The sequence below is a fragment of the Strix aluco genome, chromosome 29 (genome assembly GCF_031877795.1).
Source record: "Strix aluco isolate bStrAlu1 chromosome 29, bStrAlu1.hap1, whole genome shotgun sequence".
NCBI classification, from domain to species: domain Eukaryota; kingdom Metazoa; phylum Chordata; class Aves; order Strigiformes; family Strigidae; genus Strix; species Strix aluco.
Window position 1 is genome coordinate 4,740,116 of NC_133959.1, and position 13,222 is coordinate 4,753,337.

Here is a 13,222-nt window from a genome sequence, read left to right on the forward strand (position 1 = left end):
GGGGCGGGACGGGGCCGCTCTATAAAGGCGTCGGGGGCGGCGGCGGCGCGTCCCCTCCCGGCGGCGGCGCGGAGCGGAGCGGAGCGGTGCGGGCTGCGGTACCACCAGCAGCGGCGGCTCTGCGGGGCCGCGCCGGTGAGCGCCGGGCCGGGGGGGGGACGACCGGGGGCTCCGTGCGGGGCCGCAGCCGTCTGATTCCCCCCCCCCCCCCCCCCCCCCCCACCTCCTCTCCCCGCAGGTCTCGGCCACCCCCCGGACTCCCCTCCGGCTCTGCCCGTCCCTCCGCCTCCCCCCCCCCCCGCCCCCTGTTTGTTTTTTTGTTGTTTTTTTTTTTTTTTTCCGCCCCCCCTCCATTTCTCCCAGCAACGCCGCCCCCCGCCGTCCCCCCCCGCAGCAAGATGGTGCAGAAGAAATCAGAGATCCCGGGTTTCCACCGCTCCTTTAAGGTAAGAGGCTGCTCCCCTCCCCGGAGATGCTCTGGGGGGGCTCCGGGGCCGCGCCATGGGGGGGTCCGGGGGGGCTCATGGGATGCTCCGGGACTGCGGGGCCGGATCCTGCGCTCTGCAGCGCTCTGCGCCGCATCCTCTGCCGGGGGCGTGGGGGGAAAGGGGGGGGGGCGAGCCGCCTCCTGCCCGCCGCGCCCCCCCCCCACCCCGAAGGAGGGAAGCGCCGGGGTCGCTGCCACCCAAACCGAGCAGCGGGACCCCCCTGCCCCCGGGGGTCGGGGTGCTCTCGGTCTGCAGCCCCCCCCCCTCGGGTGGGGTCTGGGATGCTGCAGCAAGGTTTTGCTTGCTCAGCTGCAGCTCCCACGGGGGTCCCCCGTGGGGGGGGGTGAGTGGTGTGCAGTGTGGTTCCCTCCCCCCCCCCCCCCCCAGCTGCACCCATTTGCCCCTAATCTGCCAGCGGGGTGCTGGGCCGCAGCGGGGGGGAGGGGTGGGCTGCCAGCGGGACGGGGGGGGGGGGTCTGCAGGGGCTTCCCAGGCCCAACCTGGCGTGGGACCTGTTGCCCAAACCCCTCGGGCGAGGGCCTGATCCTGGCAGCACCGCGCACCTTCCCCGGCCCGGGGCTGCGGCTGCACCCAGGGGTGCCCGTGGCACCCTCAGCCCCCGCACACCGCAGCTGGCCCGGCCGCTGTCATGCTGGGGGTGTGCGGGAGGGGGCCGCATCCTGCCCGGTCCTGCTCCCGTCGGTGCTCGCCCCGGTCCCGGCGTGCGGCCGAGCGGCTTCGTGGGATCTTTGTTTAGTTTGGCTCCCGGCGCTCCGAGGGATGCTGGGAGCTCACCCGAAACCTGCCCGGCTTATTTTAGCTGACACCTAATCCTGCTTTTAAGGCTTTTGGCCTGGCTTTGGCTCCCTCCCCAGCACCACCCCCCCGGGTGGCTGGGGACCGGGACGGGGCCAGGGGACACCTCGGATGTGCTGATGGAGCCGGTGCGCAGCGGCCGCCCTGCGCCTCCCATCCCCCAAACCTTTTGTGTGTCGGTGCTGCGGCAGCTGGCAGGGCCCTGAGCCCCCCCTTTGCCCCCCGTGTGCTCCCCCCGGGAGGCCTCATCCTGCCCGCGGTGCAGGGACGTGGCCTGGAGCCCCTTATCACAGGGGGGGCGGCTGCCCTGCTGCAGGGGCGCTGGGCTGTGGCTGGGGGGGCACTGGCAGCCCAAAGGGCCGTGCTGCTCTCTGCAAATTCAGATTTTTTTGGGGGGGGGGGAGTGGGGAAGCTGGCAAAATGCTGGGCAGGAGTGTTTAGGCCTGAGACCTGGAGTGGTGGTGGGGTGCTCCTGGTGTGATTTTTTTTTTTTTTGCCCCCCCCCCCTTGGTAGGGACCTCCCCAGCCCCCCAAGAGCTGCCCCGGCAGTAAACAGGCGTTTTCTGGCTGTTTCTGGCGGCAGTGGCCGGGGTTTGCTGTTCCTGCGACGCGCTGGGGCTGGCAGCCGGCCCGGGCACCAGGGCACTGGGGCGGGTTTGGGAACGCCGCCGGGACCTGCCACCTCCACCCAAACAGATTTCGTAACCCTGGAGAGGACGGGGCCCTTTTGCCTCCCAGCTGGGCGCCCCTGGCACTGCCCCGGCCCACGGTGGAGCGGCTCAACGGGGGCAGAGAGTCCCCATGTCCCCTTTGGGGTGCTGAGACTGAAGCCACCAGGGTTTGGAGTGGGGCAGGCAGCGGTTCTCGTGCCCTCCACCCATCTGGGGCGCAGGGAGGGTTTGGGATGGGGCCTGATCCTGCCAGGTTGTGGGTGCTTTGCAGCCTGCAGGCACCATGTTCACAGAGCGGGGCTGAGCGGGCTCCGGCCCACTGTGACCTTGCGGGGAGCCGGGAGGCGGCAGCGTGGTGGCTCTGGAGCCTGTCCTGCCCTGCGGCTTTTCTTCCTCCCCCCTCGCTGTAGTTCAGGTCTGGGTGGAGGTTTGGGGTTGGGTTGGGGCAGGTGGCCCGCCCCAATCCCTCTCATCATCCCCCGCATGCTGGCCTGGGGCTGCTGGCGTGGAGGCATGACCCTACAGCACCATCCCCATCAGGAGATGTGGTCAAACCCTTCCTCCTCCTCCTCCTCCTCCTCTGGCTCTGCCTGGGGCTCCACCGCATCCCCCCCGGCAGCAGCACCGTGAGCCGGTGTCCTGCATCAGCGGGGCGGGTGAGCAGAGTGTACGCCAAGACCGGGAGCGTGCCGGGGTCCGTGTCCGTACTGGGCTCGGTGTGGGCAGCCGGTGGCAGCTGATCTGGCGGCTGCCACCTCATTCCTGTTCTTGGCCCCCGCAGGGACAAAACCCCTTCGACCTGGAGTTCGACCAGTCCAACCACCTGGAGCCAGTTTTCAACTTCGAGTGCCCACCCCGTCCCGGTGAGCTGCGGGTGCCCTCCCGTGGGGGTGTGTCCCATCCCGGGGTGCTCCTCCCATCCTGGACCCCGGGATTTTGGGCCTTTGCCTTCCCCCGGAGGCTTTGGGGGGCTGCCCGGGGGGTGGCGATGCCGGGGGAGCGCAGGGGCGGACAGGGGTGACTCACGCCGGTGGCTTTGCTCTGGCACAGACATGCCTTCAAGTCAACCCATCGACATCCCTGACGCCAAGAAAAGGAACAAGAAGAAGAAGCGCTGCAGAGCCACCGACAGCTTCTCCGGCAGGTTTGAAGGTGAGTGGGGCTGCGCAGGGACCCCAGGGACGACACCCCCCACCCCCACCCCCCCCCCCCCCCGGCCTGGGGCAGGGCTGGGGCCCTCCTGGTGTCCCCAGGCTCGGGGACAGCCGTGGTGTCCCACGCTGCGGCAGGGCCGGTGGCTCAGGCGTCCTCTCCCCTGCCAGATGTTTACCAGCTGCAGGAGGAGGTGCTGGGAGAAGGGGCCCACGCCAGAGTCCAGTCGTGCGTTAACCTCATCACCAACAAGGAGTACGCGGTGAAGGTAAAGCTCTGCCGCTCGGGGCTGCAGATCCGGCTCCCTCCTGTCCTCTGCCTCAGTTTCCCTTTCTGCCCTCCACATCTTGGGCTCTCCCGGCTCCCACGACCATCCAGCGCTGGTGCAGGATGACGGTTTCATGGGCTGGAGGGGAAGAAGAGGGGCAGGAGTGCGGCAGGGCCAGCCTGTGCGGGTGGCACACCGTCCTCTGCCACCGCCCAGCTGCAGGACCTTGGTCAACCCCCTTAGCCACGCTCCTCTCCCTGTAAATTAGGGCAGACGAGAGATTAAATCAATGCTTGTGACATGTCTGGGGACTTGTGACAAGCAGGGGCATGCAATGCCGGCAGGGTGGCCAGCTCCTGCTCGCCCCAGGGAGGACTCCATGCCCCTGCGAGCATGTGGGCGCTGGAGGGGGTTGGGGTGACCCAGCTGCTTTTGGGGTCGGGGACAGTGGTCCTGTGGCCCTGCACCCCGCAGGCTCCCAGCCACGACACGAGGGGGCTGGGATGGGCCCTGTGTCAAAACGCAGCCAAATGCAGAGGGAACTGGGCTTCCCCCATCACCCTTGGGGAGCCTTTGGGTGCCCCGGTGGGGAAACTGAGGCAGCAGGGAGGGCTGTGTGGCAATCGGGTGCTCTGTGTGCCCCAAAGGGCTGGGGCCAGGCCTCTCCCCATGCGAGGCCGTGGGTGGGGACCCCCTGCCCACCCCCCGGCACGCCCGCCAGGCGCTCGCCGTGCCAGCACCCAGTGGGGCGAAGCGCCCTTCTCTGCCGCCGCGGTGTCACATGGCCCTTGCCTTGGCCTCGGCCGCGAGGGAGCGGCTTGGCACCGCCACCGGGAACAGCCTGTTCTGCTGCCTTAACCCCTTCGGGCCCCCCCCCCCCCCCGCCTGCCTCCGCCCCACCCTGGGGGTCCCCAGCGCCCAGCTGGGTGGGGGTGCGGTGGTTGCCGGCCCCTCCCCGGCAGCGGTGCCTCTCCCTGAGCCTCCCCCTCTTTGCGTTTCAGATCATAGAGAAGCGCCTGGGACACATCCGCAGCAGAGTCTTCCGGGAGGTGGAGATGCTGTATCAGTGCCAGGGACACAGGTACTGCGGGGCAGCCACCGCGTCCCCCCTCCGCTGTGGGCACGGCGAGTGGGCTGAGACCAGGCTGATGCTCGAGACACCCATGGGCTGCAGCCAGGCTGCCCCGCTGGGCAGCGCTCCCTCGCCTTGGCCTCGCCGGCCGGTGCGGGAGCATCTCGAGGCGACATTAAAGCGCTTTGCCATGACAACGGGGGCCACAGCGGCCAAGTTGGAGCAGCGCCGAGGGGCGAGCCGAGCCACTGCCGAGGCGTTTGCCGTCCCGCCGCGGAAAGCTGCTGAGCAGGGCTGTTTGTGGAGAGGGGCGAGCGAGCCAGGAGGGTCTGCGAGCAATTAGGGAGCAGAGCCGGGCGCCGAAAGTCCCTCTCCCCCCCCTGGAATGCGGCCGGGGGGCCCTGGCTGTGTGGTTTCAATCACTAGAAACCCAATTTTCTCATCCCGCGTCCCACCTGAGGGACCTGTGCTGGCTGGGGGTACGGGGGGCTGTGGGGAGGGGGGACCCCAGGAGGTTTTTGGGGGATGCTGGGCTGATGTTGCCATCCCTACAGGAACGTCCTGGAGCTGATTGAGTTCTTTGAGGAAGAGGAGAGGTTTTATCTGGTGTTCGAGAAGATGAGAGGAGGTGAGTGTGGTGCCAGGGAGGGGGGAGCCACGGCGGCTGGACCCCCAGTGAGCCCCCGCTCTGCTCTTGCCCGGCCACAGGCTCCATCCTGACCCACATCCACCGGAGACGCCACTTCAACGAGCTGGAGGCCAGCGTGGTGGTGCAGGATATCGCCAGTGCCCTGCACTTTTTGCACAACAAAGGTGAGCTGGGGTGCCCTGGGGTGCTGCCATGCCCTCCCCGGGGGGTGCTGCCTCCCCCTGTCCTTCTTCCCAGGGGGGACAGTGCTGGCCCGGGCACACAGGGTCAGGCCCAGCTGCATCACGATGCTTTTTGTGGTGTGGAGCCTGTTCCTCCGGTTTGGCCGGGGCTCGGGGCCAGCAGCAATTTTTGCCCTTTGCCACGACGCCGACAATGATTTGGGGGTGGGGAGGGAGGGGTCCCTGTGCCACCCCCAGACCTTTCACCGTGGAGGTCTTGTAGGGGATGGATTTTTGCCCTGATGGTCTCTTCTCCCCCCCAGGAATCGCACACAGGGATCTAAAACCAGAAAATATTCTTTGTGAGAGCCCAGACCAGGTGAGCAGGGAGCAGCCGGGGCGGTGGGCACAGGGGGTGGGGGTGGAAGGGTCCCTGGGGCCTCGGGGGTGTGAGGGATGACATGACCAGGCATTAACAAGCGGCTGGGGTGTGAAAACAAGGCTGTGGCCCCCTGGGGGGTGCCGGGAGGGGTCACCAACCACTCCTTCCCCCTCCCCCAGGTCTCCCCGGTGAAGATCTGCGACTTTGACCTGGGAAGTGGCATCAAACTCAACGGCGACTGCTCCCCCATCTCCACCCCGGAGCTGCTCACCCCGGTAAGCATGTGAGCCCCAGGGGGAGGGGAGGGGGGGGAGCTGTTCTTGGGGGGGCCCCCCCAGCTGCCACCCAGGTTTTGGGGATGGGCTGCATGCAGACACCCCTCTGCTCATCGCTCCTGTTGCTGATGCTGCCTGCGTGTGTAACCCACCCCCCCCCCCGCCCCGCGATGGGCGAGATGCGGTTACATAATGCGGGGGGGCCGGGCGGGGGGGGGGCTGGCGCACAGCCCAGGCTGCCGAGAGCCTTAGCAACAGCCAGCCCCGGTGGAGGCGGCCACGGGGAGGCTGGCGCTGGCCGGGAGAAGTGGGTCAGGCAAGAGGCTGGATGGGGGGGGAGGGGACTGGGGAGGCCACCGTGATTCCCCTGGTGGCGAGTGAGAGGGGGCTGTGGCCCCCCCGCTGCGGGATGCTGCTTGCATGTAATGGGTGGACACCCCGAAAGCTTCTGGGGTGACCCCTGTGTTGCACAGAGCTGTCCCCCCCCTCCATGGGGGGACGCTGAGCCTGCCCCCCCCCGCAGAAAGCCCTGCTCCCCTTTATCACCAGCAGCAGGCCCCCCCCATGCAGGGTGTTGCCCTGCACTCCGGTGTTTTTGGGGCGCTCACGTGCCAGGAAGGACCGAGCCTTGCTGATGTGGGGTGCACAACAGCAGAGGTGGGGGCCCAAACACCCCAGCCCCCTCGTTCCTCCACATTTACCCTCCTCCTGGGGCAGGATCAGAATTCCTGAGGTGTCTCAAGTTTTCCCCGTTCTCAGCAACGGGGGTGGAGGGGGCGGCCGCCCCAGTCCCTGCAGGGTTAAACCCTTGCAGGGTGCTGGTGGTTGGGGTGGTTTGTTTTGTTTTGTTTTTTTTTTTCTTTCCTGCGGTGGCATCAGCTGCTGGGGCTGGTGAGGCCTCTCGTTAGGAGGCCTCTCGTTATGTTATGGGGTGATTATCTGCTGGCTGCAGCTTTTTTCTCCCCAGTCACGAGGCCCGTGTGGGCTGCGGGTCACGTGCGCTGGAAAGCCCCAGAGTCCTGGGAGCGACGGGGAACAGGCCCTGGCTCTCGCCTCTCCTTGCATCAGTGTTAACTCCTCCGGCACCGCGTCCTGCGCTGGCTCCGTGGTCCTGCGGGGAGCAGGCAGGGGGAGCAGGCAGGGGGAGCAGGCAGGGGGAGCAGGCAGGGGGAGCAGGCAGGGGGAGCAGGCAGGGGGAGCAGGCAGGGGGAGCAGGCAGGGGGAACAGGCAGGGGGAACAGGCAGGGGAGGCTTGGCCCTGCCGCCTGCCCGCGGTGTTTTGCGGCCGCTCCCAGGCGATGGGACAGACGTGGCCCCACTGAGTTGGTTGAGTGATGCTGGGGGGGTGTGTGGGTCTGGCCTCCCCGGTGCTGCCCCATGGGGGTGCCCAGGAGGGGGTTGCTGCACCCTTTTGGGCTTGTTTTTTAAAAATATTTTTATTTTTGGGGTGGTAGCTCCCCAGAGAGGCAGGTCTTGTGCTATTCCATATGTGGGAAACCTGGTGGGGGTGATCTGCCCTGCCACAGAGCAAACCCAGGGAGCAGCCCCCTCATTTCAGGGGGTGCAGCCCTGGACTTCTGGCAGGACCCCCCCAGCCAGCACAGCTCTGCCCCATCGGTCCCCCATCCTTCGGGGCCCCCCCGTGCTGGGGCTCACCCCAACCTCTCCCCGCAGTGCGGCTCCGCCGAGTACATGGCCCCAGAGGTGGTGGAGGCCTTCAACGAGGAGGCGTCCATCTACGACAAGCGCTGCGACCTGTGGAGCCTGGGTGTCATCCTGTACATCATGCTGAGCGGGTACCCCCCCTTCGTGGGCCACTGCGGCTCCGACTGCGGCTGGGACCGGGGCGAGGCGTGCCACACCTGCCAGGTACGTGGGGAACCCCGGCATCGCCGAAACCCGCTGCCAGTTTGGCAGCACCAATCCTGGCTCAGCCCCTTTTTATTCCCCCCCCACCTCCACAGAACATGCTCTTCGAGAGCATCCAGGAGGGGAAGTACGAGTTTCCCGACAAGGACTGGGCGCACATCTCCTTCGGAGCCAAAGACCTCATTTCCAAGCTGCTGGTGAGAGATGCCAAGAAGCGGCTCAGCGCAGCCCAGGTCCTGGAGCACCCCTGGGTGCAGGGGGTGAGTGCTGCAATGCCCCCCCCCCCCCCCCCCCCCCTTCCACTCCCCAAAGCCAGGGTGGGGGACACCCCCCTCCCCGCAGGGTGCCCATCTCTGACCAGCTGCGTTTCGTTGCAGTGCGCCCCGGATAACACCCTGCCGACCCCCATCATCCTGCAGAGGTGAGCTGGGGTGGCCTTGGGATGGGGGGGGGACACACATCCCAGCCCCCCAAACCCTGGCTGCTCTCCAGCGGGCTGCTCACTGCTCTTGCTGCTTTTCGGGGGTTCTGCCGCAGCTCTCACTGTCTGGGCAGTGGTTGCAGCTTGTGATTTGGGTTTGAGCCATGGTTTTGGTGCCTGACCAGACCGCTGTGGCATGCACGTGAGGGGGGGCACCCTGATATTTGACTCCCACCTCCCTCCAGCCCCCCACATCCTTTCCTGAGCCCCTGCCTCCCCCACAGGAACAGCAGTGCCAAAGAGCTCACCTCCTTCGCCGCCGAGGCCATCGCTGTCAACCGCCAGCTGACGCGGCGCGACGAGGACGAGGAGGAGGAGGCGGAGGAGGAAGCACGACCCATCATCATCAAAGCTACCTCACGGGCCATGCAGCTCTCCCCACCCTCCGAGTCCAAGCTGGCCAAGCGGCGACAGAAGAGCAGCCTGGCCAAGGCGGTGGCCGCTGGGCAGCACCTGGTGGCCCCACTGGTCCTGGTGGCCGACCAAGCCTGAGCTGTGCCCCTCAGACCTGCTGTACCCCGTGTCCCCCTCCTCATTCTTTCTTTCTTTCTTTCTTTCTTCCCCACCCCCCCACCCCCAAAACCCCCAACATTTCTGGCTAGTGACAAGATCAGGACTCGTCCCTGTGGCTGGTTTCCAAGGTTTTGCTGATCTTGTAGGTCTGGGGGTGGGAGGATTTGTTTAAGATCTTTATTTTTTAAGGTATTAAATCAAGCGTGAGGTTGCTTCACCCAGGGCACACTCAAGGACATCTGACAGACACACGGACTTTTGTTTCCTGACTCTTGGTTTCTCCTCTGACATTTTTTTTTTTTCCCCCTCCCCGACACCAAAGGACTCTTTGTATCTGCGGCTGCTTTGACGATTTCAGCTCATTTCATACTGTGAACAAAAGACCCTCGGTCGCATTTTCAACAGCGGGAGTCGCGTTTTAACCTCATCCCTCCCCTCGGAGCTGCAGGTCTTTCCCCAACGTTGGGATAGATCCCACAGAACCCCCCTCGCGGGGGTCCGGGAGCCACCTCCCGGGTGCGGGGAACCCCTCTGTCCCGTGCTTGGGGACACCATGGGCGTTGTGCAGGGAACCGCTCGGGCCGGGGAGAGACGGTGCCAGCGAGGGAGCAGCGCCCTGTCCCACCGAGCCGCCTTCTCTCCTCAGCAGCCAGCTTCCAGAATAAGCTATTCACCCCCATTTTTTTCTTTTTTTAATTATTGTTGGTTTTAAACTGCTAGCTGTGCTTCTCTACAGGGCACGGAGAAATGTCTTCCTTTCCTCCGCGCTCCGGCTGGTGGCTCCCCGGGGGTAAGGTCAGAGCTGGGGGGATGCACAGGCGTCCGGGGCTGTGCTCTTGTGCTGGGTCGGGTGTTGTACCCCTGTTTTTGGAGGGGCTGGTTGCCAGTGGCTGTGCCCTCATGGAGGTGCAAGGTGGGGGATGAGGTCTCCAGGGTGGCTGGAGCAGCCAAAAAATACCCCTCTAGGAATAGCAGGGTGCTCTGTGAAAAGTAAAAGACCCCCCCCTTGAAGAACACCGGGACATGTGGCAGGGCGGTGTGAGCTGGTGTGGCTTCGGGCTGGCCCCGAGGCTGTGGCAGGAGGGTCTGAGGGCGCCGGTGGGCGAGGGGCCAGGGTGGTGGCAGCACCCAAGGGCCACGGCATGGGGGCGCAGCCTGGGGAGGGCTCAGGATGTGGGGCTGGAGGGTTGGGGGTCAGGGCAGCAGCGCCTGGGCAGCGCAGGGTCTGACATGCAGCTGGGGAGAGCTGGGCGTTGCGTGTTCACGTGTGTGCATTTGCGTCCGTGTTCGTGTGCGTTCACGTGTCTGCGTGCGTCGCGTCGCCGTCTCCTCGGGGCTCGCTTTGGGGAAGGGAGAGGGAACGCGCGCGGGGGAAGGAGTTAGGATGCTGAATCGGGACGAGGCCCTTGGTGCTTTCTGCCACGCGGGGCTGGATCCGTCCAGGTGAGCGAGCAGTGCCGCGCTCGGAGCCGGGCTGGCTCCAGCTCCTGACACCCCCTGCACCCCGCCAGAGCAGCAAACCTGCTCCCTGCGCGGGCATGGCCGTGGGTCGTGCCACCGAGCTGCACCCGCTGCCGTCCCCATGTCCCACCGGGAGGGAGGGTGCCTCCTTTGTTAGCAATCTCCTTTCCCTTCCAACTCAATGCTTTGAGCTTTATATTTTGAAAAAGCAGCCTCAGCCCATCATGTGCACAGGTGAAGGCTTTGGGAGCTTGCTTTGAGCTGGGGGAGAGACTTCCCTGGGTCTTAAGCTGAAGACAGTCACTGTCTCTGAAAAAAAAAAAGTTCTCCTTTTATTTTAAGACTGCTGACAGCAATACTATGCAATATATGTTTTGTTTCAGGGAGGTGTGTGTGAGTTATCTTGGGAGATGATGATCTCGGGTGTTGATGGAGTTTTGGGCAGGGACCATCTTTTCTCGCCCTTTCTGGCCCTTCTGCCAAGTGGCATTGGTGGGGAGGGGAGGGCGACTCCCCTTCTCCCCCTTCCCCCCCCCCGCCCCCCCCTCAAAACTGCCTCACACTTGCGATCTGCCCTCTCCCCTGCGTGCCCCCGGTCCCACCATGCGGGGTGGTGGGGAGGAGCAGGGTAGAGGTGAGGGGAGACACCCCCCACGCAGGCACTGGGACACCCCGGAGAGGCCTCCTTTAAAGGAAGAAAAAAAAAAAATCCATCTTGATTGTACATTGTTACTTTTTATAGCTTATTTTGTTTTTATCAGTTGTAGATAATTCCTTGTTGTCTTATATTAAGAAATACTTGCAATGATGTACAGTACGCGATGCCTTGAGCTGGTATTGTGAAAGCTATTGTTAATGCTGCATGCCGCAGCCTTTTTTTTTTAAAAAAAAAAAAAAAGAAATCATGGGAAGGGGGTGGCAGGGGGGAACGTCTCTGAATATTTTTGTCCCCCATGCTTTTGTTGGCAAACAGTTTCCCCCTCTTCCCACGCGTAAGACCTATCTTTTTATACACGTATACACACACACACTCTCTTCTGAAGGCTGGCGCGTGGCCTGGGTGACCCGTGGCTGTGCGGGAGCTCGTCCCCGTGGGGCGCTTTGCTGACGCGTGGGCATCCTCGGCTGGGGGTCGCCCACAGCCAGCAGATGCTGCGGGTGTCTGCATCGAGGGGATGGATGTGCTGGGGAACATCCGAGCTCTTTGCTGGTTGCTCGGCCCGGGCTGGGCTTTGCGTTTTGGCTCGGGGGTTTGGTTTGACCGTGGACGCGGCGTTCCTGGCGTGGCGCTGGTGGGGGGGGACCCGTGCTGCCGGGGCACGCGTGGCAGGGGGCTGGGCGTTTATAGGGGATCCTTAAATGCCTGTAGAGCTGGGGGATCAACTCTGAACCACCTCTGGCCCTGATTCATGGCGGTGGTCGGGGACCCGTGGGTGCCTTGGCACTGCACCGGGCTGGCTGGGGAGATGCTCGTGCCGGGTCCGGACGTCCCCTCCCCGCTGCCAGCGCCTCTCCCAGGGTGTTTTCCAGACAGATGCTCCCCGACCCGCAGTCCAGCACCACCTCACCCCTCTTGCCAACGCCCTTCTTCCTCCTCTTCCTCTTTCAAAGCCTTTCCCCCCCCCCCCTAGAGCATCTGTCTTGGAAACCAACTTCAAAAAGATTTTTTTTTTTTAAAGCTGGAAATTTTAAGTGTTTTGGCTTCCTCTCCTTCCCCCCCGCCCTTCCTTCAGCCAACTAACTCGACTTAGAACTGGTTAGAAATGTTTACTGTGAAGCTAACTTTTTTTTATCAAAACAGGAGAAACTTTCTCCACTTTACAATTGATGAAGACTGCCAAAGCTGGTTCGACAAGAGTCATGTTAACGCACTGTTGGTTTGTACAATGGCAGCCTCTGCTTGGGGGCTGACTGGAAAATAAAAATGAAAATCTAAAAAAAAAAAAAAAATCCAAACCACAAAAAAGGAAAAAAAAAAAAAAAACCCACAAAAACAAGCACTTTACTGTATGTACCAGGTGAACTGATACAGCTGAATTGAAGTTTTCCTTTATAACAATTGTTGATGCCAGAATTTTGTATTCTGTTTTGTAAGAATTTAATAAAAATGCATTGAGACCTATGTGGTCAGCATGTGGCTGCGGGCAGGCTGGGCAGCATGGGGCCCTGGGTGGCTGCTGGGGGGGGGGGAAGCGATACCCCCCACTATCCTTTCTTATGGGTAACTCCACCATTATCCTTCCCAGTCTCCCATGGGCTCCTTCCCAGTCCAGTGTGGGCTCCAAGGGGGCTGGGAGGGTGTCCAGGCAGGGCTGGAGCCGCGGGCGGGCGGGTTGGGATGCCAGGAACACGGGCTGGCAGCGGCTCAGGCCCTGACTCACTTTTCCCAGTGGTGTGATCCGCTGGATCCCCAAGCGGGGCTCCGAGGGTCACGGTGCGGCGCTCTGCTCTCTGCCAGCAGCAACCTGCTGCCCCTCGGAGACACCCCTGGCCCATCTTCCCCCCCTCCCCACCCCTTTTACCTGTCAGGTTGTGGAGGGGGAGACAGGCCAGAGGAAAGTGTGTGGTGGGTGCTGGGGCGATCGGGGGCTACAGGCAGCAGTAGGGGTGGGAGGCTGGTGATCAGGATGGGGGAGAAGGGCTGCAGAAGCCCTGCTGTGCTTTCTTCCACAGGCAGGGAAGACCTTGATGAATTTTTTCTTTAAAGTATTTTAATTTTTAAGGTATTTTCTGGCCTGGTAAGTAAGTTTTCCAGTCCTGCTGCCACGCTGGGGGATGGAGCTGTGACCCTTTTGGGTGCCATTGCCACAGCTGGTGGGGACACCCCGCCTGGTGCTGTGTCCTGGCAGACCCCCCGTGTGTGGCACCCCAAGTTCTGAGGGTGTGGCTGCGAGCTCTGCTGCGGACCAGCAGCGGCTGCTCCTTGGCCCTGCACACTGGGGAGGGCGGCTCTGCGAGGAGTAA

General features: G+C 63.7%; 1 protein-coding gene across 1 annotated transcript; it reads left to right on the top strand.

The window, feature by feature from the left end:
* On the top strand, positions 1 to 12,380 carry MKNK2 (MAPK interacting serine/threonine kinase 2). Its single transcript, XM_074808615.1, has 14 exons — positions 1 to 135; positions 239 to 446; positions 2,757 to 2,838; positions 3,026 to 3,127; positions 3,298 to 3,395; positions 4,397 to 4,476; positions 5,022 to 5,095; positions 5,176 to 5,280; positions 5,601 to 5,656; positions 5,839 to 5,934; positions 7,609 to 7,803; positions 7,899 to 8,063; positions 8,181 to 8,224; positions 8,509 to 12,380. Exons 2-14 carry the CDS (start codon positions 399 to 401, stop codon positions 8,774 to 8,776), a joined length of 1,413 nt encoding a protein of 470 aa, XP_074664716.1. The 5' UTR covers positions 1 to 135; positions 239 to 398; the 3' UTR covers positions 8,777 to 12,380.
* The last annotated feature ends 842 nt before the right edge of the window (positions 12,381 to 13,222 follow it).

Bases quoted from the DNA above. Each gene is read 5' to 3' on its own strand.
- MKNK2 (XM_074808615.1), top strand. From the start codon at position 399: ATGGTGCAGAAGAAATCAGAGATCCCGGGTTTCCACCGCTCCTTTAAG. The intron at 447-2,756 runs GTAAGAGGCTGC...TGGCCCCCGCAG, and splicing joins GTTTCCACCGCTCCTTTAAG to GGACAAAACCCCTTCGACCT. The intron at 7,804-7,898 runs GTACGTGGGGAA...CCACCTCCACAG, and splicing joins AGGCGTGCCACACCTGCCAG to AACATGCTCTTCGAGAGCAT.